The sequence below is a fragment of the Crinia signifera genome, chromosome 4 (genome assembly GCF_055691185.1).
Source record: "Crinia signifera chromosome 4, ASM5569118v1, whole genome shotgun sequence".
Classification (NCBI taxonomy): Eukaryota; Metazoa; Chordata; class Amphibia; order Anura; family Myobatrachidae; genus Crinia; species Crinia signifera.
Genome location: NC_139220.1, coordinates 174,330,689 through 174,356,319, shown reverse-complemented (window position 1 = coordinate 174,356,319; position 25,631 = coordinate 174,330,689). Strand labels below are relative to the sequence as shown.

Below are 25,631 nucleotides of genomic sequence, written 5' to 3'. Positions count from 1 at the left end.
TCAAAGGTCATGCCCAAGTCTGCTCAAATATGAATATTAGATAGCGCAGTTGTGATTGCCAGACATATAAATCCACTATCATTACACATACGTGGCATTGGCCTCTCCAGGCACATGAATTCATAGAGCAGCAAGATAATGCTGATACATTTATTAAGCAACAAAGTTTCATAAACTTTTCGGAACTGCACTCCTGCCACCCATGGATGACCCCCACCTCCCCTCCATGCTGCACATACTTACAAGAGTCTTACTACAATCTGCCTGTTTTATCTGTAAGTTTCCTACAGCTCAGAAGCTCCAGGACCCAGGAATTCCCTCTGTGTATAACTGCATGTAGATTAGGGATCCAGGAGTGCAGCTTGCTGGTGGTGGTGGCGGCGACAGGAGCTGCTGCTGGGCAGGACAGGAGAGGCAGAGCACTGGAGTAAGGGTGGGGATACCTGATGACTCTTCATGTCTCGGTGGCTTGGGGGAGTCGACATGTGTGGGGTCAGATTCCAATGGGTCTCACCATCATTATGGCATTTGCTAAAAAATGTCCCTCCAAAAATGTCCACCGCCCTGGAGGAGTAAGATACTAGAGGTCCTACTGGACAAATGGACATATGTTAGAGGTCCTACTGGGTCCTACTACAATATGTATCGCTACCCGGAAGAGATGGATTCCGGGTAGCGATATATATATCAAAGCCGGGCCAGTAAAGATGTTCAGTTCGCGCTGTCACCAGTTCACTTCCTTATACGTCATGCCGGAACCAGTATGTCCGTGCGTGTCAACTACGAAGTGATAAATTCATGTGTTTCAATATACAGGAAAACAATGTATGAATAGCAGCGTCACCACCAAAATGGCGTATCAAGTACAATCATCATAGCCACTGAAGATGCAAAACTGTCAATAATGAATTTGGTACTTGTGTAGTTTCACGGCGGCAGTTACTTAGTCAGTGTAGTGTCCCTGGCAGAATCAGCGTAGTGTTCCTGCGGCCAGCGTAGTCAGCTTGTGTCTATGGGCAGTATTCAATGAGCTTGATTCTCTGTGCATGGCGAGAGATTTTTTTTCTCTCGCCATGCACTCGCCCTGTTCCGGAGTGCTCGCTGCCACTCCTGCTCCCACTATTCAATATGGTTAAGACTCGCGGCGAGTCTTAACCCCTGCAGTGGACGAGCGTCCGTGGCAGGGAGCCGGGGGACGGTGGCAGCCAGGGAGATTAAAGTCTCCCTGGCTGCCCCAGAACATATGTGGAGGGGAGGAGGGCTCCCCGGGACCCAGGCAGCACAAGCTGCCCCCCCTATAGCCAGCGGGGGACCCAGTATTCACTGCACCCGATCGTGCATATGTAATGATCGGATGCAGTGAATATATGAATATCTAATGAGCGGCTCGAGAGCTCCGGCCCCCTGCTGGCTGCTCTTTGTAAAACAAAAAAACAAAAATTACAATTTTTTTTTAAATTAAATATATATTCATGTGCTATAAGCACATGAATAAAAATAAAATGCCCCTTCACAGAAAAAAAATCCTGATTTTTTTTACACCAAAATTAAAAAAAAAAAAACATTTTAGTTTAAAAGTTCACATTCCAGTTCTCCATGAAAAGATGGAGAATTGCTACACGGAGAGACACGGCAAAAATCACTTAAAAAGACGGCGAAAATATCACATGAATAGGGGTGGTTCACTTTTGGAGAGCAAAATGCTCCTTCCAAGGCGAAAATAGCACAAACTCGCCATAAAACAAGGCAAATTTTTCTCATTGAATACTGGCCTATGACTGTGTGTACATTCACGCCTAATCGGAGCTTACGCAGTTAGCATAGTCAGTCAGCGTTGTTTCAGCGCTTATTACATTGTGTGGGAACCATTGACCATTTTTAACCTGCCTGACATGACAGGTGTGAATGTGTTCATGAAACACCCCCACTATCCACGTCTGCCTGAAGCGTGGCGAGCCCCGCGGTACACGTCCTCCTGACCTGTTCATACCCCCACTATCCACGTCGGCTTTGGAGTTGATTTTATAAAGTGTGGCGAGCCCAGTGAGCCCCGTGAGGGGGCGTGGATTACTTGACGTGTATTCCACGTCCCCTCACGGGGCTCGCTGTGCGCGCCACGCTTTGGACTTATTTTACACGTCCCCTCGCTGGGCACTGCACTCGACACACTTTATAAAATCATCTCCACGCCGACATGGATAGTGGGGGTATGAACAGGTCGGGAGGTCGCATACCACCTGCGCTCACCGTGCTTCGGCCTGGCGTGGATAGTGGGGGTTTGAAGTGGCGGTTACCGGCGCTGTCTGAGAGGCGCTCACTAGGTTTGCCAGGGACAGAGCTGCAGCTCACGGGGACAGTACGGTGACTATGCTGCCTGATAGGGACACTACGCTGACTACACAGGGCTGCTTCTGGGACACTACGCTCACTACGCTAGGCTGCCATTGGGCTACGCTGACAGCGTAGCGTAGCATGCCGCCATGAAACTACACAAGTACCATGAATTCAAATACAGATCCGCTATTCATGTATATCATCATGATAATCTAAATGTTACAACTTTAATGTTCATACGGCTTCAGTGTAAGGTCGATTGTAACTGCTGACATATGGTCACGGGCAGTTACCTAAAGGAGCGCAGGCAGTAGCCAGATACTATAAATAACATTGACCACTGAACAGGTACCTGTCTGTACCATTATTGTGATACAGATCAGTACTGCAGCAGCATATCAATCATTACACAAAAACACATAGGACAAAACTAACACCAAACTAACCAAAAAGACATATAACAAAAGTATATACATATTCATTATCTATAAAAAAAAACAATTAAATGTGAGAACTAGAGCATACGGTTACCATCTCGCATTGACCAGTTTACGGCATATATAGTCACAAAAAAACAAGAGAAAGAATTGATGAGAAGTAGCCTGTTCCCATATAGATATATTTTATTATGAATATCGTGTCACACAATGTTTAATGTATACAGCACTTTTGTTACTGTATTATAATGTATATCTCTGGCTCAAATAAGGGAGCCAGATTCTTAGCACTCTTCTCCAGAAAGCCGCCAGGTCTTCAGCCGCGAAAGTGATCCTCTCCACACCTCCTACTGATGAGTTTTTATGGTAGGACTTATTTTATGCACTTGTTGTTTTTGTACTCCTTGAAAACGGGACTTCAAAGATGCAGCAGCACACTTCGTGAATGCAAATCGATGTTTCGGTTAATTTAACCTTTATCAACATTAACAGGAATACAGTGAACACTAAGCTGCACAGTGTTTCACATACTCTGTTTGTTTTTAAAACATCACTGGTGATCTATGGAAAGCATCTCTGGCTTCAGGAATATCACCTTGCCTATAGGTGAAACATGGAGCTTCTGATACAGATGCGGAGAACATTCGCTTTAAGCATAACCTCCTGTCTAGTAGGGGCTGCAAATCTAATGATCAGTTGCTTATTCAGCTATTACGCCTACAGAAAAAGGAATTCGATTTTTACATGCACAGTGTAACATTGTCGGACTATCACCGCAGTGGTCTCATTACAAGAGGATTTTGTGTCTGAAACGCACCCTCAATCGGCAGATACAATCAGGAGTTCTGTCGAAAGTGGGTAGTGATACTGAACAAGTGCAGTTTAGATTTGGTCCTCCTTGTGACCGAGGAGTCAACAAGGGAACTCACTAACATCAAAGAAAAGCGTGCAGCTTTCGAATTGGCACATTTGGACACACTGAGAAGTGACCCAGATACCAAGTGGCTTGACAAGCTTTCCTCTGACATTGTCATATACAAAAAATAATTGGTAAAATTTCAACGGTATAAGTTACACGCAGTCCAACGGGACAATACAGAAAATAGGGTTTATCGATGGGTATACATCACAGAAGGTAGAAAGAAACCCTTTGCACGGCACAGAGCACAATGGTTTGCAGGAGATACAGAGACCTCCAGTGGTGACTATTCGTCCCACAGTGATAACGAACATGCCCGCTCATCCAATAGTGGTAAACCCCCTTTAGGGGTTCAGACCCGCGCTCAGCGGGATCCAAGCGGCAAAAGGGGAGGCCAAACCCGCAGGCTCTACAAAAAATAGAACCAAAAGCAAAAAAAAACGAAATTATTTTTAACTTGTCCCAAGACCGCTCACAGAGGATTGTCCTTTGTAAAGACATGTCCCTTTGACATATTTCAATGGACATAATCTTCGCTTAAAATATCATTTTTCTTCTGACAATTACACTGCCCATTCTACGTCTAAATTACGTCCACAATCCCTATTTGACCCCCAGAACAACAAGGCTTCCTTAAAATGCTTTAACCCGAATGGTGGAAGAACAAGGAAGACTGTTGGCCCTTTCCCCCCATAATATATGGTAATTTCACCCAGCATGATCTACTTACTTTAGTCTGAGTGAGGACCAATCTATCATAATTCGTCCAGCAGATAAGGGTGGCGGCATAGTCATCAAGGACATTGCCCAATACTGCACCGAAATTTACTGACAATTAAGTGACCATGAGGTGTATCGTCCATTACAAAAAGATGCTACCACATTATTCAACAAAGAATTGGATACTGTACTATGCCAAGCAGTCCAGAGTAACATCATCTCAGACATTACACGAAGTGCTCTCTATAAATCCAATCCAATGGTGTTGTCTACCTGCTCCAGTGTTGTACACATTGCCCAAGCTGCATAAGGACCCATGTGTACCACCAGGACATCCCATTATAGCAGCGATAGACTCTATATATTATACTGTGACACAATACCTGGACTTATTTTTTCAACCTATGGCGCAGATGCAGGACACTTACCTTAAAGACACGACTACACTTATCATGAAGTTGCAAGCTTTTCCATTCTTACCTCCTCTTGATGTGGTCAGCCTGTACACCAGCATCCCACATGATGCTGGTGTGCAGGCCGTTTGCAGATTGCTCACAGGTATAAGGGTCCCGATACTGATTTTTTTCTTGAATTTGCTTGATTTAACTCTAAAGCGTAATTACTTTCTTTTCAATGGCAAATGGTACATCCAACTACAAGGATGTGCCATGGGGTCTTGTGTGGCCCCGGCGTTAGCAAACATGTTTATGTTTGACATAGAACAGCAGATGTTTTTCGCGGACCCAGGGACGGCACAAAAATAATATTTTTCATCCGCTATGAATGAATCGATGCAGTCTCCGGCACTCCTGCCACCCCCGATGGGGTTTGTACACTCCGGTGCCCTCCTGAGGGGCTATGGTGGACCCAGTAACATGAGGTAATGATCAGGCGGCACTCGAAGATTTTTTAACACAGCAAAATGTGTATTGAGACAGCAAACACTACAATGTTTCGGGAGAGTTCCCTGATGAAGGGGAAACTCTCCCCCGAAACGTTGGAGTATTTGCTGTCTCAATACATGTTTTGCTGTGTTAAAAAATCTTCGAGTGCCGCCATTATATATATATATAAACACACACACACACACACACACACACACACACACCCCTGGCAACAAGCATTTAGATAAAAAAAAATCATAATAAATGTACGGGGGGGGGCAGATTATTATTTTTTTGGGCAGGGGGACGCAAAACATCTAGTTACGTCACTGTCATATCTCTAAGCTAGTGATCCAATGAGCCTTTTAAATTATGCTTATTGTTTCTTATATTTGCTTAGTGGATATACAATATTAAAGACAACATAGTATCCATAAATATTTTCCTATATATTAGCTATATAATATTATGTTTAAAAATAATTTAATAAGGGTCATAAAGCTGAATTTTAAGTGTATAACCTTTTAAAATATTTTCTTGTAAAGTAGTTTCTGTCATGTTTAAATGGTGTCATTTTAAGGTAAAAAGCCATTGTCCAGTTACCAGGGTTTTTTACAATGAATGATTTTGGTACTTGTGTAGTTTTACGGCGCCCAATTAGCATATGTACGCCAGCGTAGAAAGATCGCATTGCATGCAATTTGCGGTGCGATTTCCTTAGTTAATTTTTAGTACACCCCTGCCCCCGAAGTACCATGATTTTTTTTTTCCAGTAAATAAAACTAATGCAGCCCACACACGCACCGATTCCAGCGTGCATTGTGGGCTTAACTAGCACACACAGCATCGCATCGTATGCCTTGTGCATACGATGTGCATGCGATGCGATGCTGTGCTAGAAAAAGCTAGTACAAAAAGTATGTGCAGCACATACTTTTTGTACTGTACGATGAGGTGCCGCAGGAGCGCGCACCCCATCGTACAGCATCGCACCGCCGGCTTCGGCACGTGTGTGGGCTGCATAAGTCAATCACTATCTGCTTAGTGATACTACAAAAAACAGACACTTTTGAAATTATGTAGAGCAGTTAAGTGTAGAGTATATATAAAATTCCACAATTTGGTACAGCATGATAATTTATCAGTAAAATATGCTATGAATATTTTAAAAATATTAATATTGTAAAAAAAATTAAAATACAATTACTCATACCCGGTCTGTAATGCTGGTGCCAGAAATGTCAATGGAAATGAGTGAAGTCATATTGCCAAGGAGTTCAATGCCAGAATCAGTCACATTCTCACAGAAGCGGAGGCTCAGAAAGTTTAGATTGTGACACCTAAAATAAAGAATGAATTTCTTGAAATATGTAGGTGCCACATAACATTAGTAGAGCCATTAAACAAATATATATATATATATATATATATATATATATATATATGTGGTGTGGTGTGGCAGAGTCAGCATTGTTCCACATAATAATGTGGGACAGTTTCACTCTTTAGAGCAACAGCAGCAGGATTGGTTAGATCCACTGCAGGTTTTTCTAAAGATTTAATGTGTTCTATCTGCTAATTAACAACACTTGTGATTTCCTGTTTAAATGTTTGTCCAAAGCAGATGGTACAGGGTTCCCAATGCCTTTTAGTGGCTGGGCAATAGGCAGGGGGAATTTGGGGATTATGCTAGAGATCTCTGGAGTGTACCCTCATTTTATCTATGTGTTGACTGCTGGAAAACCTACCATGCTGTAACTGGAGAATTGCCAAGCTGTTACCCTGGTATGCTGTCTACCTGCTACAAATAAAGAACAAGACTTTATTTCAAGCCAGTGTATATAATTTCCCAGTCACAATAAATAAATATATAAATATAATTCAAGTGTTCCTCTCAGCACTCATTGTCTTTTGTAGATATTTCAGCTGCCGGGTGCCCTCCCCCAGAATGTGCAGTAGAGATATACAATCAGGCGGCACTCATGGTCTTCATATAATCAAGCCACACAGGGCATAGGAAATGTTAACATTTTGGTTTTATTTCAAACCTTCGTCAGGAAGGCAACAAAGGTTTGAAATATAACCGAAACGTTGAAATGATCTATACCTCGAGTGGCTTGATTATATGAAAGACCGTGAGTACCACCTGTTTCTATAGCCTTACTATATATCTTTGCTTCATTTCCAACTGAAATCTAAATTGCAGTGTAAAAGTATTTACTCTGCACCGAAACAAAATAACTCACCCAAATACAACTCTCTCTGCACGTTATATCAGCCCCACCTGCAGTGCACATGGTTTTGTCCATTAGAGGAGTTTTCTTTTGCAAACCAACCTGAATCCCCCCACATAGTTTAATTAGCCCCTTCTAGAAGACAATAGATAGAATCTGATTGGTTGCTCATAGCAACTTCCTATCTTAAGTAGAACCCCCATTGTAGTAAATAAACCCCTGCATGTGTGTGTTCCAATGAGCACACAATTATGTGAATAAGCAGCTCCACCATTTGAGTGACAGCAATGTTGAATCTGCAGTTAACCACAGGGTGTGATGGCATACCATATCTGTATTGTGCAAGTAACACGTCCATTAAGGCGTAGGCTGTAATGATTGGAATTTCAATCAAATATACTGCAAAAAATTCTTATATGGTAGGTATACTCCATAAAGGGAGGATGGCCAGATATGTATGCAGCCTACTACTCTGGCATTGAATAGTATCCAGATATATCCAGAAACTTAATTTCAAAGGTTTGAATCTGGTGTGAAAATGTGGCACGCCTGGCCATTTAAATTAGAGACAAAAAAATCCCTATGGGAGTCACAGTCATCTGTAATTACAGATAAAATATAAGTGCTCAAATCAAGTATTGAATCGAGTAATGTAAACTTTAGTTTCTTCTCATTATCCTATGTTTGTACCTGCCAAGACTGGTAAGTAGTTATGCATCACAAAGTGAGTTCGGTGGGCTAGATAATCACACCATTGTAAATATCAAATGCCTCTTCCTGTTTATGTAATTTAGGACCGTAGTGAGCATGGAAAAAAAGACCTATAAAACGTATTCTAAGTATTTTTTTCTGACTCTAGTTAGAGCTAGTGTATTCAGAATTGGCAGAAGTAAAAATGACATAAGAATCATTAATGTGTTTCCAAATAAAACGTATTCAGAAGAACTCTACACTCACAAATATGGATCAAATTAGAATATAAAATCAAAGCAAACACACAACCACGGAGGGGCTGTGTAGGGGGCTGCACAGACTATGACAAATATTACAGTGCTGGCTTGATTATACAAGGACTTTGATCTATTTAAGTGCATGTACAGTATTTTTATACTATTATTGATATACAGGTTGAGTATCCCTTATCCAAATATCCGTTATCCAAACTATTCCAAAAACCATAGTCTCCAAAATGTACTTTTATTTTTTTCTAAAAACCTACTGGGGACATCTGTAACTGGCACTAGTGGGGAATTAACATGTAACTGGCACTAAATATGTGCAAGGACATGATTGCTTGGCATTCAAGAGTCTGAGCTTGTTCACAAACGTTGTTTCATTTTTTAAATGCACAAATAAAATATATTTGTGTGTAATTCATGTGTTTGATGTGTTACATCATAAATACAAGATACCTCAAGATACCTCTTTTAAATATAAAAATATTCCAAGATACGGAATAATCCGTTATCCAAAATTCTTCTGGTCCCGAGTATTTTGGATAAGGGATACTCAACCTGTATTTTAATATTTTTTTATGTTACTTAGGATTAAAATATGTCCCTTTAAGTGCATATTTAAGAACATGAAACATCCATTAATAAAACTACTATGATTCTTTACTATTGTAAGTTCACAACTGATACAATGTATCACTGGTGATTTATGTATGTACTCATTTGAGGAGACTATATGCATACTGTATGTACTCTTTAGCTGTATACACACAGTGCAATTTGTCTATCGATTTTGACTGTATAGTCAAAATAACACAGCCACGTGCCATCCGGATGCGTGGGCCCATGGCGTCGGTTTCGCATGGCTAAATAGACTGTGCAAGCAAGTCTATCTTGACTACAGTATGTCTAAAGAGGGGGAAGATATACTGTGCTCACTTTTGTGTTAGTATGACTGCCAGGCGCTGCTGTGCCTTAAGGGTTTCCCAATCCCTTCACGACGCAACAATGACTACAGTATGTCATCTGTAGAATATATTTGGCCTAGGGATAGTGTAAATATAAAGCAAATCTTAAGTGCAATTAGCCAAAATCGGATAGTCAAGATTGGCCATTAGGCTGAATCTCACATGTGTACATACTATTATACCCAACATTCAAAAAAGTCTTTAAAAAAAATCTGCAAAAGATTTTCAGAGAAGACCCTCTAAGAGATATCACTGGTTGCAAGTAACTTTTTTTTTGCAATGTCAGCCTCCGTCCAATGGGCCATATGTGCGAAGTAAACCAAACAAACACCAAAAGAGCTGGAAAGGATTTTGTTGAACATAAATAAATGAAAAATAATCAACTATGTTGGAACAAGCAGCTGTTCACAGGCCGCCAGCTATAGAAGAATCTTCTGGGGGAAAAAAGAGAAACTGAACAGCGCTGCATTCAACAATGTAATGTAAACATAGGAAAATAGTTACTGCATTAAAATAGAAGAATGGTGATAACATGCTTAAAAATACACAACAAATTTATTAAACAAGAAACAATGGCACATTAGAAAAAAATAAAAATAGAATAATGCATATGGGATAATTCCACATCAAATCAATAGTTTCTCATTTCAATAGAATTTTGTCATCGACGAAACGCGTCTGGGCGAGTCCTACCAGACGCAAACCATTGTAACCGGCACAGGTCAGGAGAGCGGTGAGGAGAGAGTGCGCCAGCAAGCCTTGGTTGTCAGACAGATGCCAGACGCGGCAGCCGTTCCCGCAATCACTCTAAGGATAAACTGACTGTGGAAGCGGTAACATTGTCATATATAAACCACGTGGTATTCTAGCCCACGCTGCTGAAAAGCAGGGTACGCAGTGTATTGTTTTTACTGAATTTTAAAGTGACCGAATGTCTTTGAAAATAAAAGCAATATTTGCACTATGAAGCGCTTTTCTTCATCTTTCAATTTTTATCCCGTGGGTCCCCGGGATTATTTTAGATTGGAAAGCAGCGGCCTGGAAAAAACTGAGGTCTAGTGCAAAACCCTGTGGATTGCAGGGGTCAAAATCTAGAAAACCTGACCAGATTTTATCCTGTGAAGCGAAGGACTAGCGCTCCTCCGATCTGTTTTGTTGATATATATATATATATATATATATATATATATATATATATATATATATAGTGACAATTAACCACATTCACTGGATAAGATGTCTTGGTCTTGATTTTGTAGCAGGTAACAACATACCAGGAAAACAGCGTAGGCAAGCATTGTTATAGCATTGCAGCATACAGATATCACAGCATAGTACAAACTCCTCAGTATGTTCCAGTGCTCCCCACTGTAGCCCACACCCCCGGTCTATCACTTGGGCAGCTATTCCACCATCAGGAACAATGACCTCCTGCCCTGGAAACACTTATATCAGAAAGCCACAGGTGCTGCTGCTAATCAGCCCAACAAAAAAATGCAGTAAAATCAAGTATGAATAGTAATATGAAATGTTCTTACTTTTGTGCTATTCTAAGAAGTGATAAGTCGCTGACACGTAGACAGTTTGTTAAATTTAATTCTCTTATTTTGATTCCTGAAGGGCCTTCTAGGACTTGTCGTACACCTGGATCACTAATCCTGGAACAGAAAGTGCAATGCATTAGAACTACATTTTATAAAATAATGTTGCTGCTAAATCCTGATCGATTGGCTGCTGTACTGCAGAGCCCTGCTATCAGGTATATGCCGCCCAGCTAATGTTAAATCCCACCCTGTGCAAAAAAATATCGCTGCCCTGCAATTAGCTGCAAATTCATTCAGTATCCAGCTTTCTGTCATTCAACTTGAGTACAGGCAGTGCTAAAAAGTAGAAGAATTTTATCGCAGGATGGCGCCTGCGTACTACAAGCCATACGGGGAATCGTTCCCCATTATAAATAGAAAAAGAGCTCTACTTGAAGACAGGTCAGCGGAGCTCAGCCAGCTCTGCTGACATAGCGCTACCTGATTGACTGCCAGGTCCTACAGTGACAGGAGTCACGGGGGACCCGGCATTCGGGGAAAGGAAGCCCACATGTATGCATGTGGGGGAGGCTTACTGGGCCTTTTAGTTTGTTATTTAACATCAGCCCGGCATCTACGGTGGTGACAACTATCGTAATGATTGTAGATCCCTGAATCGGTCGGTTTGGAGTAAGTCTTGGTACACAGTTTGCCATTTTCCACAAATATAGTAAATTCCAGCAAGTCCACACTTTCTGGACTAATATTATATGAAAGTTCTATGTTCCAATCATTCTCATTCAGTGCTGTACAGAAGGAATCTAATGATTCTTTGTCTCCTTGCCAGATAAACAATATATCATCGATATATCGTTTCCAAGACACCAGGTTCGCCCCATGCCGCCCTTGCGGCCATATATGTTGTAGTTCCCAGCTACCCATAAAAATATTGGCGTAGCTGCCAATCGATATTAGTAATAGATGACCTCAGCCTCTTAAGTGGTCACATGACCGCGATACATTGCTATGATGCCAGGAGAAAACGGCATTCTAATAGATAACAGCGCTACGAATGGCCGGAAGTGCATACTCCGCCATTTTTAGTAAGGTCATGTGACCATTAGGAGAGCTGATGATTGACCACACGGCCCCGCAATAGGAACATGTGTTCTTCAGCAATTTACGATCACCTTTTTAAAGGAGTGAACAATAGCGGTTTTTACTTCTCAGCCTTGAAAAAGACCACAGTTGTGGTTGAAACGCGTTGGAAAGACTACAGCCAAAAGGAACTTTCACATTTTTTGAGGAGGGAGACGCCAGCCAGGAACCTTGCTGCAGCGGTCCAGGACTGGTAAAAATTACATCAAGCTGTCATTTCCTGAAATGCTTTACTGAGAACTAATAACATCTAGTTCTCCACGCTTTCTGGTAATTACAGACTATCTGCCACCTCAGGATATGTGTAGATCCCAATGCTGTTAAATTTTTATGCTCATTAGAGAACTCTTTTCATTAAGGTTCTCATTTTATTCTGGTAATTGGGCTTTTATCTTGGAATCCCAGGAGGGAATTTAAGCATATATTTGGATTTTATTGTATTAAAAATTGTTACGCTATGATCCACTCTTTCTCTCTATTTCATATGAATATGACGTCAAACTGATGAAAGATTATCTATGATTTTTTGCACGAAGTATCCTCTGAATGAAAGTTCAAAAGGGTTGTATATGGCCATTATTATATTTATGTGAAGGTGGAGGCGCAGAGAACGTTTGGTGTTAATTTATCTTCACACTTGCATTCTATTGGGATAATCTGGGAATACCCTTTTATCTTTACAACAGAGAAAGAAAGGCTGTATAGGAGAACGCACTGAAAGGGACCGGGATGGTTGAGTTCTTCTAAATGTAGTCCGAGCAGTGTGGAACCAGGTGGACAAGAACGCTTATATCCATGTTTTGGGTTGTTCTTTATGATGTACATAGGCACAGTGTGCTGGATACATAGCAGACTATTACGTGTTGGATCGGCCAAGTCATCTCTACACGAGGTGTTTGCGTATTCCACTAGGGTGGTGGTGACCTTCTGGGCATTGTGATGCATGGCTTTGGTGAAACAGGTTTGTCATGCAGCTATTGTACCAGGTCTTTTGTCAAAATATTTACTTGTTTTTACTGGTTGCATGTTTTTGCTTGTTGCGATGCCCACCGTGGTAAACAGTTCTCTAGTCATGCAGTCTGAGAGTTCACTCTCCTGGGGGTGGCTGTTTAACACCCACCAGCCTGGCTGACATAGAAAACTGTTTTTTTTTTTTAGTCACTTACCATTGAATGCTATTCCCTGAAGCAGGTTGTGTGTGGGACACTTTGATCCCTCCCTCCTGCTCAGTTGTGCAAGGTTTTAGGTTCTTGACTATCTTTTCATTACTGTTTTGTTTTATTGTTTTAACAGTTTCACTAGGTTGCTGCAACTCCTTTCTGCACTATTATAAATAATTAATAGGATTATGGGGTTGCAGGGAGAAGGAGCTTACCATAGAGTTACAGTAGTTTAAGTGCTACAATCAAGCCCAACATGCAAATCCATGGTCCAGCGTCCCACAGCCTGGTTCAGAGATTGCATGGTAAGTGACCAAAACACTTGTTTTCTCTGAAAACAGAACATAAAGTATATGAACACACAAGTGTTTCCTTCTTTAATTAGGCAGGGAGAACTGAGAATCTTCCTAAAGAGTATCCATTCTTGAAACAAATGTTTCCCATTTTAGACAAATATTTAGACTATCATTAGGACCACTTTTGAAAATACTGGTATTTGAGCTAAATCAGTATGCACCGTAGATCTGCAAATATTGCTTATTGTGATTCTTGCAGATCTGCGTATACACAGTTGCTGTGACCCAAAAGATGGCAGGGCTATACTTGGCTTAGCAGCTGGGCTGGGGGGCTACCATAAATGTGCGAGCACTTCACTATATAGCAAAGTTCTCGCACAATGAGGATACGCCTGCAAAATATTGCAGTGCATCGCAGGACGGGGTCCAGCGAGCTGAGCGGTGTTGCGCTGTGCCACCTCATACCACCAGGAGTTCCAATTTTACCATAATTCCCATAACTACAATTTATGCTGAATTAGGCCCATTGGTCTTTAATCGGATATAAAATTTTAGGTAATACAGTAATTCATTTACCTGATGCAGTCTGCTACATTAAATACAGTAATGTTCTTCAGTGAGGAAATCGCCTTTAGACTGATATCAGTAATTTTCTGGCAATCAGCTACATAAATGTGGTTCAGGCTAGGGCAGGACCTGCTAATTGCTTTGATGCTGGCATCAGTCATCCGATTGTTACCTGTTGGAAGGCATTTAAATGTAATTTAAAATCCAAGGAAACTGTAATTCAAACACAATATTTAGCAAAGTGTCTCTAACCTTCCATCCTGATTTTCACAAGCTTCCGTTCTTGAGCCAGAACTTTGAAAGCCGCATCAGAAAGATGAGGGGAGCCCAGCAGAGACACTGAAACAATGTTCTGACACCTCTCAAGCAAGGTCTACACAAATAAGCAGACAAAAATAAGTTGTGCTTGGTGATAAAATCAATGAAGTTTACAGTATACTAGCCTTATTAACAATGAGTATACTTAATTGCATTAAACAAACTCAATATATCAACTTCATACCCCCCAATTGTCTTGACCTGCTACGGTTGCACCTGTGGGCCGCAGTGTCCAGTGGGTAAGGTGAACACTTGCAAAGCAGTCAGTGATCACTGAATTTATGCGCACACGGTATCTAACAGTGTAGGGAGGTGAGCTGGAGGACTGCCTATCTACTAGGCATGCCTACAAAATTATGATAATGGGGGTCTTGACATGATGCCCAGCCCCCTCCATCTGATGCACCACTTAAGCCACGCCCTTTTTTAATTGGGGGGCCCCATTACCAGCACACCACGTCCTGGTCCTCGAACTTGTAAAGTTGTGAGGTATGCAACTTATCATTTAACTGATCGGGCAATTTTGTTTTGTGTTTTTACTACATTAAAACACAAAAACACGGTTTTCTTACATATGTTAATAAAATAAAGCACCATCATTCTTTGAACTCTTAACCTGTGAATTGATTGATGTTAGATCTCATAATATACTGTTCAATGGAAACTATACACCGGTACAGTGATATCTGTATAATCAAAAACTCTGCACCCAACTATATAAAAGTATTCAGTATATTTACTAATCTAATAGACTCAGGTTCTGATTCCGAGTATGCTAAGCAGTTGCAGCAGCTAAATTATGCGTTTTGTGTAAATCAACACCTCTTGTCAGCTTCCCTGCTCAACTGCTAGGATGAAACATTAAATCAATTGCATGAACCTGGTCATCTGAGTAACCCTCAGGTTACTGAGGATGACTTGCTATTGCTATTGCCCTGGAAGACAGCCAATCATCACTCCTTCCCTGCCTCCAAAGGGCCACAGCATGTCAATCTTGTTGTGGCTTAGGGGATACTCAGACTCCATGCTGCTGGTGTGGAAATCGACAAACAAATGGCCGCCACGCACTTTTTTCCCAGAGATCTGTGCATGCGTAATAGGGTCTGAGCATTCTAGTGCTCAGACCCTGCTGCTCCAGACAGAGAGGGGAGGGCCCAGCTGTAGGAGTCTGCACACAGGCTTCCTCCTTTCTTAAAACACCCCTGCCCCCACCCATTGCTCACCACTATCAGCATCAGCAAGTGTGTATGCACTAAACAATGCTGGCTTCTTGCCACTAACAAGGTTAATGGGAGACACATTGTCTAGTAGTTACTCACTTCAACGTTAACTTTAGGTAAAGTATTTTCATTGCATTAGACCAGGGGTCCTCAAACTATTTTGCTCTGGGACCCCATCAGACAATAAAAATGATTACAGGACCCCAGCAAGTTACTGCAGAAGGACATCACATCACACGTGTAGTCAACAGACAGCACAGCATTGTGGAGGTACAAAATAACGTGAGGAGTCTAAAATAACAGACAACTCAACAGACTTTTCAGACTCCTTGAATCACTGACTGAGATTAGAAAAGTCATCAGCCTGATGGTCAGCAACATGGAGTCGCGACCCCATGCTGAGAAGGTCGGGACCCACAGTTTGAGAACTGCTGCATTAGACTATTTAACTAAAACTCCAAATTAACATGGACAACTATAAAAAAAATTGCCAATACCTATCATAACTGTAACAGGGACAAATATATGGAAGAAATACCACAGTTTATCATGAACCAAATTAGAGCAGAGAGACTCTATAATATGCATTGCTTAAAACTGATTGATTACATTGAATGAAACATTCTGCTAATGGAAACAACATGAAACAAACCTACTGTACAGGTCCTTGTATTGAATATAAACCATAGTTGCCTACCCTCCTGCATTCTGCAGGAGACTCCAATCTCCCTCTCCCTCATTAGTCTACCAATCTCCCTCATTTCACCTAGCCCACATTACAATTTTTTTTTTTGGGGGGGGGGGGGTGAAGGAATGAGTGATAGATTTTTTCATTGAATCATCAGCACCATTTCCCAGCACTTTAGCAAGTATAGTAGCTCTTACTAACTGCTTTGGGGGATCATCTACATTTGGATATAAGTCATTTAAAAAGATTCCTCTCAGATGTAGCAGTACACACCCACGCTTCAAGGTGCCACATTCACAATCTCTTTTCACAATCTCTCCATATCTGGAAATAGACACGCCCTGTGGGTGGAGCATGACTTGCCCTCTCAATGGGGCGCTTTGCAAAATTCTACTACCAACTATAATCTCCCTGAACCTAGTTTTCAAAAGTAGGCAAGTATGATATTAATACATTTACATAATATATTATCCTTCCTCTAGCAACAGACACAGATATATGTCTAAAACTGTGAGCTTAGACCAATTGCCTAGTATATATGCAAGCTCAGCAAAAATGCATTGCTTTATACAAAGCAAAACAGGCAATAACTCATTTATATGTATTCATATTGTTTTGTGTATTCTAGTGAGACTATTAACAAGAACTGCATTGTTTGCAAAATTCCACTATGGACCTTTTGCATTTCAAGGCTGATAGAGTATGTCCATGAATGTGATCTGAGGGATCGTTCTCTTGTCTGATGTTGAAAGTTAAGGAGATAGAGGCCAGCCCACCTAGTCTGCTAACTTTAAAACAGATGTTCTTTTGCCTCAGTTTATATTCTGGTTACTAATATCCTATTTCTCTAGTATCAAATAAAACAAATGCAAAATTCCATATTGGAAATGTATAGTACCAGGCCTGAATTTCCCACAAGGCAACCTAGGTGCCTGCCTAGGGCCCAGCAGGTCCCAAGGGGCCCATAGTCAGGCCCCATGAAATCCAGCCTATCCATGATCTAGTACAAAGGCTGGATTCTAGTTAAATGTCACTAATAATGGGACTGAGCTCTATTACATATGCAATACATTCTTATCATTTCACATACTTCTCATCCTTCCCACAACGCCGGTTCTTACACCTACATTTCTGTGTCTTACTATCCTACATTACCCCAGAAGCTGTCAAAATGAGTTATGCATGTTATATAAATAATACGACGAGCAACCACACTGGTGTAAAATAATGACCATCTTGTAATATGAAACCACTTGCTCATCTGATGGGCGCTTTTTCTGGTATAATATCTAGTGTGTGTTTTTTTCTGTTGGAGCTAAACTTTTTTTTCTAAAACATTATGCTTAAATTTTTTCCTATTGAAGCCAATGCGTTTTATTGTTTTCTGTAATATAAGGCAGTCCTGTCCATTCCCGTTCTATCAGAATAGTCGGTACTTTTTTAGTTTCACGGCGGCAGCGTCTCAGTCGCAGCAGCGTCTGTGTGCCCTTGCGGGGCTCGCTTCGCTCGCCCATGCTACGGGCTCGGTGGATCGCTACGCTCGCCATGCTATCTAAAATCAACTCCATGCCAATGTGGATAGTGGGGGTATGAACCAATTCACGTTGGTATGGACTTTATTTTAGATAGTTTTCCGAGCGCCGAACCCGGAAGTAGCGGGCGGCCATGCTGCCACCGTGAAACTAAACAAGAACCGAATAGTCATATATTTAAATAATAAAAGGTGGTGGTAGTTGTGGGGGTCGGGGGGGCTGGTATTTTGCCTAGGGCCCTATGAAGTCGGAATCCGGCTTTGCACAGTATAGTGTTCAACAACCTTGGTCTGCAAGGCTCACTAATAGTACAGATTTTAATGATACCCATGCTTAAGAACAGATAGTTAAATTAAAATAACTGAAGTCTCCTGCACTCAAGCATGGCTAACCTTAAACTCTGAACTTGTGTAAATCAGTGGTTCTCAACCTCAGTCCTCAAGTACCCCCAACAGTGCACATTTTCCGTATCTCCACACAGAATCACAAGCGAAATAATTAGCTCCACCTGTAGATCTTTTCAAATGTGTAAGGTGACCTAGTCCTAGAAAATGTGAACTGTTGGGGGTACTTGAGGACCAAGGTTGAGAACCACTTGTGTAGATCATTAGATTGACAGTCTAGATAGACACATGACAAGGTCTACATGAGTTTTACATGATTTCTTTTTTTGAAAACTAAGATGGGCACAGAGAGAGAATATAGTGTGCAGAGCGTAGAGAGGCACTGATCCCGAAGCAACTGTCAGCTTGGACCTCCAATTAGAGTAACGCATACCCTTACATAGCTCGCTTCACTTGCCATGTTTCCGTCGGTGCCTCACTACACTCTACACACTATTATGTTCTCTCTCCATGCCGACATGGATGGTGAAGTAAGAACAAGTTGTTTTTTGTTTTTTCTTTTAAATCATGAAAAACTCATGTAGACCTTGTCATGTGTCTACCTTTTTCATGTCGTGATTTTGACCATGTCGACCTTTTGACCCTGTTGACCTTGTGACCTATTGGATGTTGACCTTTTGGGCTAGACATATTGACTGACTATCTCTAGAGAAACTGTAGATCTATCAATGGGAACCAGGGTAAATTTACTAAGATGTGAGTTCTATTGAAGTTGGGATTTTGTCCATAGTAACCAATCAGAATCTGGAAGGTGCTAAATAAATAATAAGGATAATTTGATTGGTTGCTATCTTCAATATAACTCTGATCTTAGTAAAATTACCCCTTAGTGTTCCTTGAGGACTGTTGTTGGGAACCCCTGCTATAATAAATAGAGGATATATATTTATAGCAACACTCCTATGGTACATAGACAGCACATTTACTGTAGACGGCACTGTAGATGGCACATTTTTATTACAACATAGAAAAAGCATCTATTCATGGGAGACAGATGGCCTGGGGGTATGGCCATCAGCTAACAGAATGCTGGGCATTCTGCCACAATGACAAAAACAGGATTGGCTCATGATCACTTAAATCTCAAAGTCACACCCCCTCTTGGGGCATGCACAGAAGACCATGCAGTGGGGGTAGGCAGGGTCACAATGGAGTAATTCAATTGAAATAGATAACCCATGAGACTGGTCACCAGTCTACCTGGGAGTGTAGAGCAATTGCTGAAATTTTTTAAATCTCCAGGACATTATAAAAAAGTAGGAATGTATGTTTATACGTGATAGATGTTTCTTGATGTATGGTTTCACCCGAACTGGAACATATTTTACTTATTTTAGATATTTATTATACATACAGTATATTTTATGTCAAATATATAGAAAATGCACCATTATCTGATATCAAAATCTTGCATACCATGACGAAACATATTTAAAAACACATGTTGGCATGCAATATGGAACATATTTTATCTAGATGCAAACAGCCTGTAAAGTAGATTAACACAGATCTACTGGAATGCATTGGGACACAGACCCTGGCCCCTACATAAATAATACTGGAATCTAAAGACAGTTGTAATCTTGTCTCTCACTTTTATTCCTGAATCCAAGGAAAATAGTCACTACTCAACACAAGTAATAGGAAGTAGTACCAAATACCGCAATATTCATCAGAATGCAGCCTCATTCACAAAGAACCAGTTGTACTAAGGCGCTGGTTCTTAGGAAAGGATAGGCTCCATTATCATGAAAAATGCCATATTAAAGGCTCAGAGTTACAGTGTTCATCTACAGTTTTTTGAAGTGTATAAAAAAATCCCTATAAAGAATCAGATCCCTATAAATCCACTGCTCCCTACATCTCTAACCTCATTTCCCTACATATTTCCTCCTACCCTCTATAGTCGGCCAATGACCGTCACCTCTCCTTTGCCTGGTCACTGCATCCCATGACCATATCCAATATTTTGCTTGTGCTGCCCCCCTTCACTAGAGCAAGCTCCCTTGCTTTATTAGACTGCCCCTGACCCTGCAGAGATTTAAATGGGCACTGAAATCCCACCTGAAATCAAAGCTTATTCTTCCGCATAACCTAGTACAGAGGCTGTTCTCCCTACCTGCCGCTTCACGTCTTGGCCATCCCTGCACCTCATGTCTGCCTCCTCTAGAGTATAAGCTTCTTGGAGCAGGGCACTTTATCCCTCCACACTTCTGGTCTGCTGGTGTGAAGTGGAAGGTGGGTTCCCTTAGGAACTTTGTCCACATGTGTGGATAACCTTAGTTGTGGGTGCAGAGTCCAGAGCCGGAAGGTATGACCAAAGATGGAGGAAACAAGAATAACATTAAGTTGTCATTTTCTTAACCATTAACTTAGACAATGGCAATTACTGTTGAAGAGTCTAGACTCCGTAGAAAGGAATTCTTAATAACTGAACAGTCTTGGACTCGGGTATACCCGAGTAGCATCTCTGGCCGGAATGGAACTGGTGGAGAATGGAATCTGCTGGAGCTGAAGGAGTGGCTCGGATATAATCTGAGTGGAGTCTCAGGCCAGAATGGAACTGTTTTGGATTGGAATCAGCAGGAGCTGAAGAATAGATGTCCTCCCCGTTCTCCCATGATGACCATTGAAGGAAGATTAAAAGGGGAGTATATTGGAAGACACTTGTAGGTAGTTATGCTGGGATCTACAGGATACTTGAAATACCAATACTGCAGGCACAGAGTGGGGTATACCTGATGATGATGGGTACCAATGCTGGATACCGCTGGTGGTTTGTATTGGTGTTGACTCTCGGTGACTGGGAAAAGTGATGGTACTTGGAATGGTAGCAATGTAGAAGCACAACAATGAAGTTTAAAATCATATGATGCAAACAATAAAGAACAATCAATAGGATCGATGCTGGTGAGCGATGTTAGGGTGTGGCGCTAGAGAGCTAGTAATTGATGGTGAGGACCGATGACCAGCATTCGATACAAAAACATAGAAAGGTGACCAGCGCTGAGCCTCAGCACTGGTCACCTTTCTATGGTTTTTTTGTATCTTGTATAATATTAAGGGTTAGGTTTTTACCCTTTTGTATAAGAGACTAGCTGCAAAAGAGGCATAAAAAGCGCAAGGTCATAACATATATTTGATAACTTTAAATTCAATGTTTGCAATCGATGGTTGAGCAATCAATGGTGGCAGAGTGGACAAACGACTAGTAGATGAGAAATGCAGAACTCAGCTAGAACTGAGAAGAGCCTCCAGGCTAAAGGGAGCCGGACTGTGTAGCAGAATGGTAAGTGCACACAGAGACAGCAGGATCTCACTGGAGCTGTAGAGACATGCAGCTTACTCTGGAAACATCATTGTACTGTCAAGATTCCTGGTCTCAACCCACTATACTTATAGGGACTGCTTCAAGAAGATTGGTTGGAGTCTGTGATGTCAGTAACAGGAAGTCTGTGATTGGCTGGAAGTGATCATGTTACTGAATCCAAGACGGCAGCACCCATACCATTGGAATGGAGGGAGCTTTGGTTTGTATGCAGCATGGCTGCAGCCTTCAGTAATGGTGGAGAGCAGTACTGGGGATCACAGGGTAGGACGGCCACAGATGACTCAGGAAAGACCTCAAGAGTATGGCAGCGAGCGCTACAGTATGGCGTGCGAATGCACCAGCCAGTCACCGGATTGTCCGCAGCATGTAATTCTGGATTCACCATCCTGGGTGTGCACCACAGAGCAAGCCTGGAGAGACACTTGAGAGGTAGGAAAGTGGTTCTAACACCCCGATTCATGACATATACATCTCTTCTCACTCATAATCGCTATTAGTATGCAGACAACTCCTTTGCTTCCATACATGTCAGCTGTATGGGCCAAGTGGTTCTTATTTTATGTTGCGATGCATTGTGTATTATGGTGCTAATTGTTAATTGTGCTCTGTTACAGTTTTTCAGTTACTGTAATGTTAAGTTCAATGTACTCTGTATTGTCAGGGCAGTAGTGAGCCTGGCTGAGCCCAAGTATTTCTCTGGGGACATGGCCTAATCACAGGAGGTGTGGCTATGCACCCGTAAAATAAAATACTAGAAAGAAAAATACTTTAAGCACTTCCCTGGCCACATTGCACCACAGCACACAGCAGTGTGTGCTGGGTTTCGGAGAAGAGATGCTGCATCTCCTGCTTCCAGATAATTGGGGGATGACCAGGTCCCCTCTATCAGACCTGGGCCTGGGTAATTAGTACCCCTCCCCTTCTTGGTGCCCCTGATTGTTGTAATTTGTGCCGTATGTACAGTGCTGCAAACTACTTGTGGAATCTTCTAAAATAAATATAATAATAGTATATGTTATATAGTATTTGTGAGTACAAATGACATTCACAGGCTGGCTAACACAATGCCTCCACAAGACTGGAACTTCTATTCAAAGTTCTATTAGTTTGGTCTCCTTTTAAACTATCCTGGTGCTTAAGAATGAATAAAAGACAAGTAGCAGAAACTACGTATGTTGTGTGTTTTGCCATGTAAGGGGAGTGATCTTTACTTACTATGATGCAATTGTCTGTCAGAGTAAACATGTCATTTATTCTCAGGTGCTGAAGGGAGCCACATCCAGAACCTATATATTTGAAACCATCAACTGAGATCTAAAGAGAATGAAAATGAAATTATTGCATATTTTATTATTGCTCCTGGCAAGACAGTAATTTTCAATTTTGCACAAATGAAAACACAGAATCACATACATGAAGCAGTTTGTATGTGCACCATAAATGGATTTGGTTTCTCAGCAACGCCCCAGTATAGCTCCCCCAGAGCACACTTCCACTTCCCAAATTTTAACCTCCCACCACTTCTATCAAAAGCTTAGCATTTACTCCTATAATAGTGCTCAGACTAGCTGCATTTATGGTTTAGATGAATCATGACAGTAAGGGAGCATCTGGAGTGTTTTTATTACATCTGTCATGTTGTGTGTTTAAAGATTTTCATGGCTCGATGTGCATCTAGAGATGCAGTTTCCCACAGTTTCTAGGTTGTCTGTATCGCTGGGACAGGGACATGCAAGGCTCTCACATTTTCGTGGAATGGCGCACCAGGAGCCGCTCAGATGACAGCGGCTTCATCTGTATAATCGGTGGAGTCTCCATATGAATACATACTAGTCTAGTAAAGCTCCTTCTTTGGCTCTTCACACCACCAACCAGAACGATCTGAGGCCAAACTAGGAGGAAAAGGATCTGTGTGCAGGTAGTTTATTTATCAGTTTCTTATATAGCGCACACACTGGCCCTTATTCTAGTTGATTGCGGACAGATGCATATATTTCGGACAGGAACCGAGTGTTCTTAGCCCTGCCTACCGTACGGATCGCTCACACCGTCCGAATGAGGTAAGACGCCGAGCGTACGGACCGCGAATGGATGTTTCATGTGAACACCTCCTCCATCTGTGGCAACCTCCCCCATCCTCCGACGGTCACCGACCATTGGAGGATGGACCGAGCAGTCAGGCAGCACTGAGTGCTACAGACCACTCGGACATTTTTCCGTAGGAAAGCAGGGATATGGGCGGGCAGCTGACATCCGGCTTTGTCAGTTGTCCGCCCCCCACACGTGCGTCACGGTCGCATTACTATGCGTACGCCCAGTGTTTTCATGGGAACGCCCATGAAACACGGGGCATAAGCATATGGTAATGAGCCCAAACAGCCCTTCATGCCCCTCTCCACCCCCTGCTCGGATGGTTCCATATGATCGTTTTCTTTCTGGACCTCACTCCGTGTTTGGACGTGCAATGCGTTCGCACATGCGCAGATACGTCTCTGCACATGTAGTAATACCAATCATCGGCCATCCAACCGCACACGGAACAGTCCGACTCAATCAGAATAAGGGCCATATTCCGCAGCGCTTTACAGAGAATATCTGAACGTTCACATCAGTCCCTGTCCCAGTGAAGTGTACAATCTATATACCCTACCACATGCACACATAAACCCATGACCTCAGTGCTGTGAGGCAGTAATGCTAACCATTACATGGTCCCAGAGCTATATTAAAGTGTGTGTGTGGGGGGGGGGCACAGGGGGTCAGAACCCCTGGGCCCCCTCTATCTAGGGGCCTCCTTTGGTTGGCATGTATTTTTCAAGAAATAATAATTTTTCTTTTAGCTAAAGGTTTTGTGCATGGGAGTTGGGTAGTGTTGCAGCTTCACCTATCTGCCAATGTGACAATGATTAATGGTGCTGAGCATCAGGATCCAAGGCACACTGACTGCACAAGTGTGCAGTGCATTACTGGGAGTTGACTTATGCTGGCCACATATCAGACCAATATTACATTTGCTCCCATCCAGTACCATATTTTTATTCCATCCAAGCAACTCGTTGGATGGTTGGAGGAAAGTTGGTCTGATGTGTGGCCAGCATAAGTCCCATATGACTTTGCACAAGAGGTCAGAGGCTGAGAGGCTTGTGCTGAGCTCTGCTTGGTGGAGCTCATCATATGCTTCTCAGGCCCATGCAGCAGCGGCCTTGTTATGGGTGGGTTTTTAATCAGAGGCAGTGACGGTAGGTACGGTAAGGTCATCAGTCTGCGATGTAGGCTGTGTGTAAGCACCACGCAGCCTACGTTGCAGACTAATGATGCGGCAATTGAGATGCACTGGCGGCCAAACCCAGAAGTCTTCCCGGCGGGAGTTGTGAGTGGACGACACGGTTAATACGTTTCTAATCCAAAAGTCATAGTACTGTAAATCATACATTTACAACTGTTTGGTGCATTCCTATTAATAAAATGTGTGCAAAGCATCTGCACGGACCAACAATAAAAAAACACGTCTATGGGAATTTACACAATTGCTGAACCTACTTGTTTTCCCATGCTGTAAATGGACCATCAGTTATTTGTGTTTATTGATTTTATCAAATTTATCATAAATGTTTTTAAAGACTTTGAGGTTTACAAAAGACCTATAATAATAATAATAATAATAATAATAATAATAATAATAATAATAATAAAGTTTTACAGGTAAAACTCCTACAGCTGGTCTTCTTTGCATAATTGTGCTAACTGCTTCTTGTAAACATGTATCTGTGTGGTTTTACATACTGTCTATATTAGTCTGTAATTATGCATCCTGTTGTGTATTTTATTTCCTTTCACTGCGCTCCAGGATCCGCAGGTTACCTTACAAATAAAATATAAAAATACCACTCCATCTAGAACAGAAAGCTATGCAAAAAAACCCCAGAAAACACCAAACTGAAATTTATTCTGTAACTACGTCTGATGAGAGTAGTGGAGTTTTCCA

The 25,631-nt window shown here is 41.8% G+C and overlaps 1 protein-coding gene across 2 annotated transcripts in view; it reads right to left on the bottom strand.

Annotated features, from left to right (window-relative positions):
- The window catches only part of FBXL13 (F-box and leucine rich repeat protein 13), a 167,842-nt gene that overhangs the window by 21,650 nt on the left and 120,561 nt on the right, over positions 1–25,631 (bottom strand). For both annotated transcript variants that reach the window (XM_083183033.1, XM_083183032.1), the window contains exons 13-17: positions 22,862–22,960; positions 14,406–14,526; positions 14,163–14,325; positions 10,988–11,107; positions 6,508–6,634 (exon numbers count right to left, since the gene is read on the bottom strand). In XM_083183033.1, the coding sequence (XP_083039159.1) occupies positions 6,508–6,634; positions 10,988–11,107; positions 14,163–14,325; positions 14,406–14,526; positions 22,862–22,960 (630 nt within the window). The remainder of the gene's footprint in view (positions 1–6,507; positions 6,635–10,987; positions 11,108–14,162; positions 14,326–14,405; positions 14,527–22,861; positions 22,961–25,631) is intronic.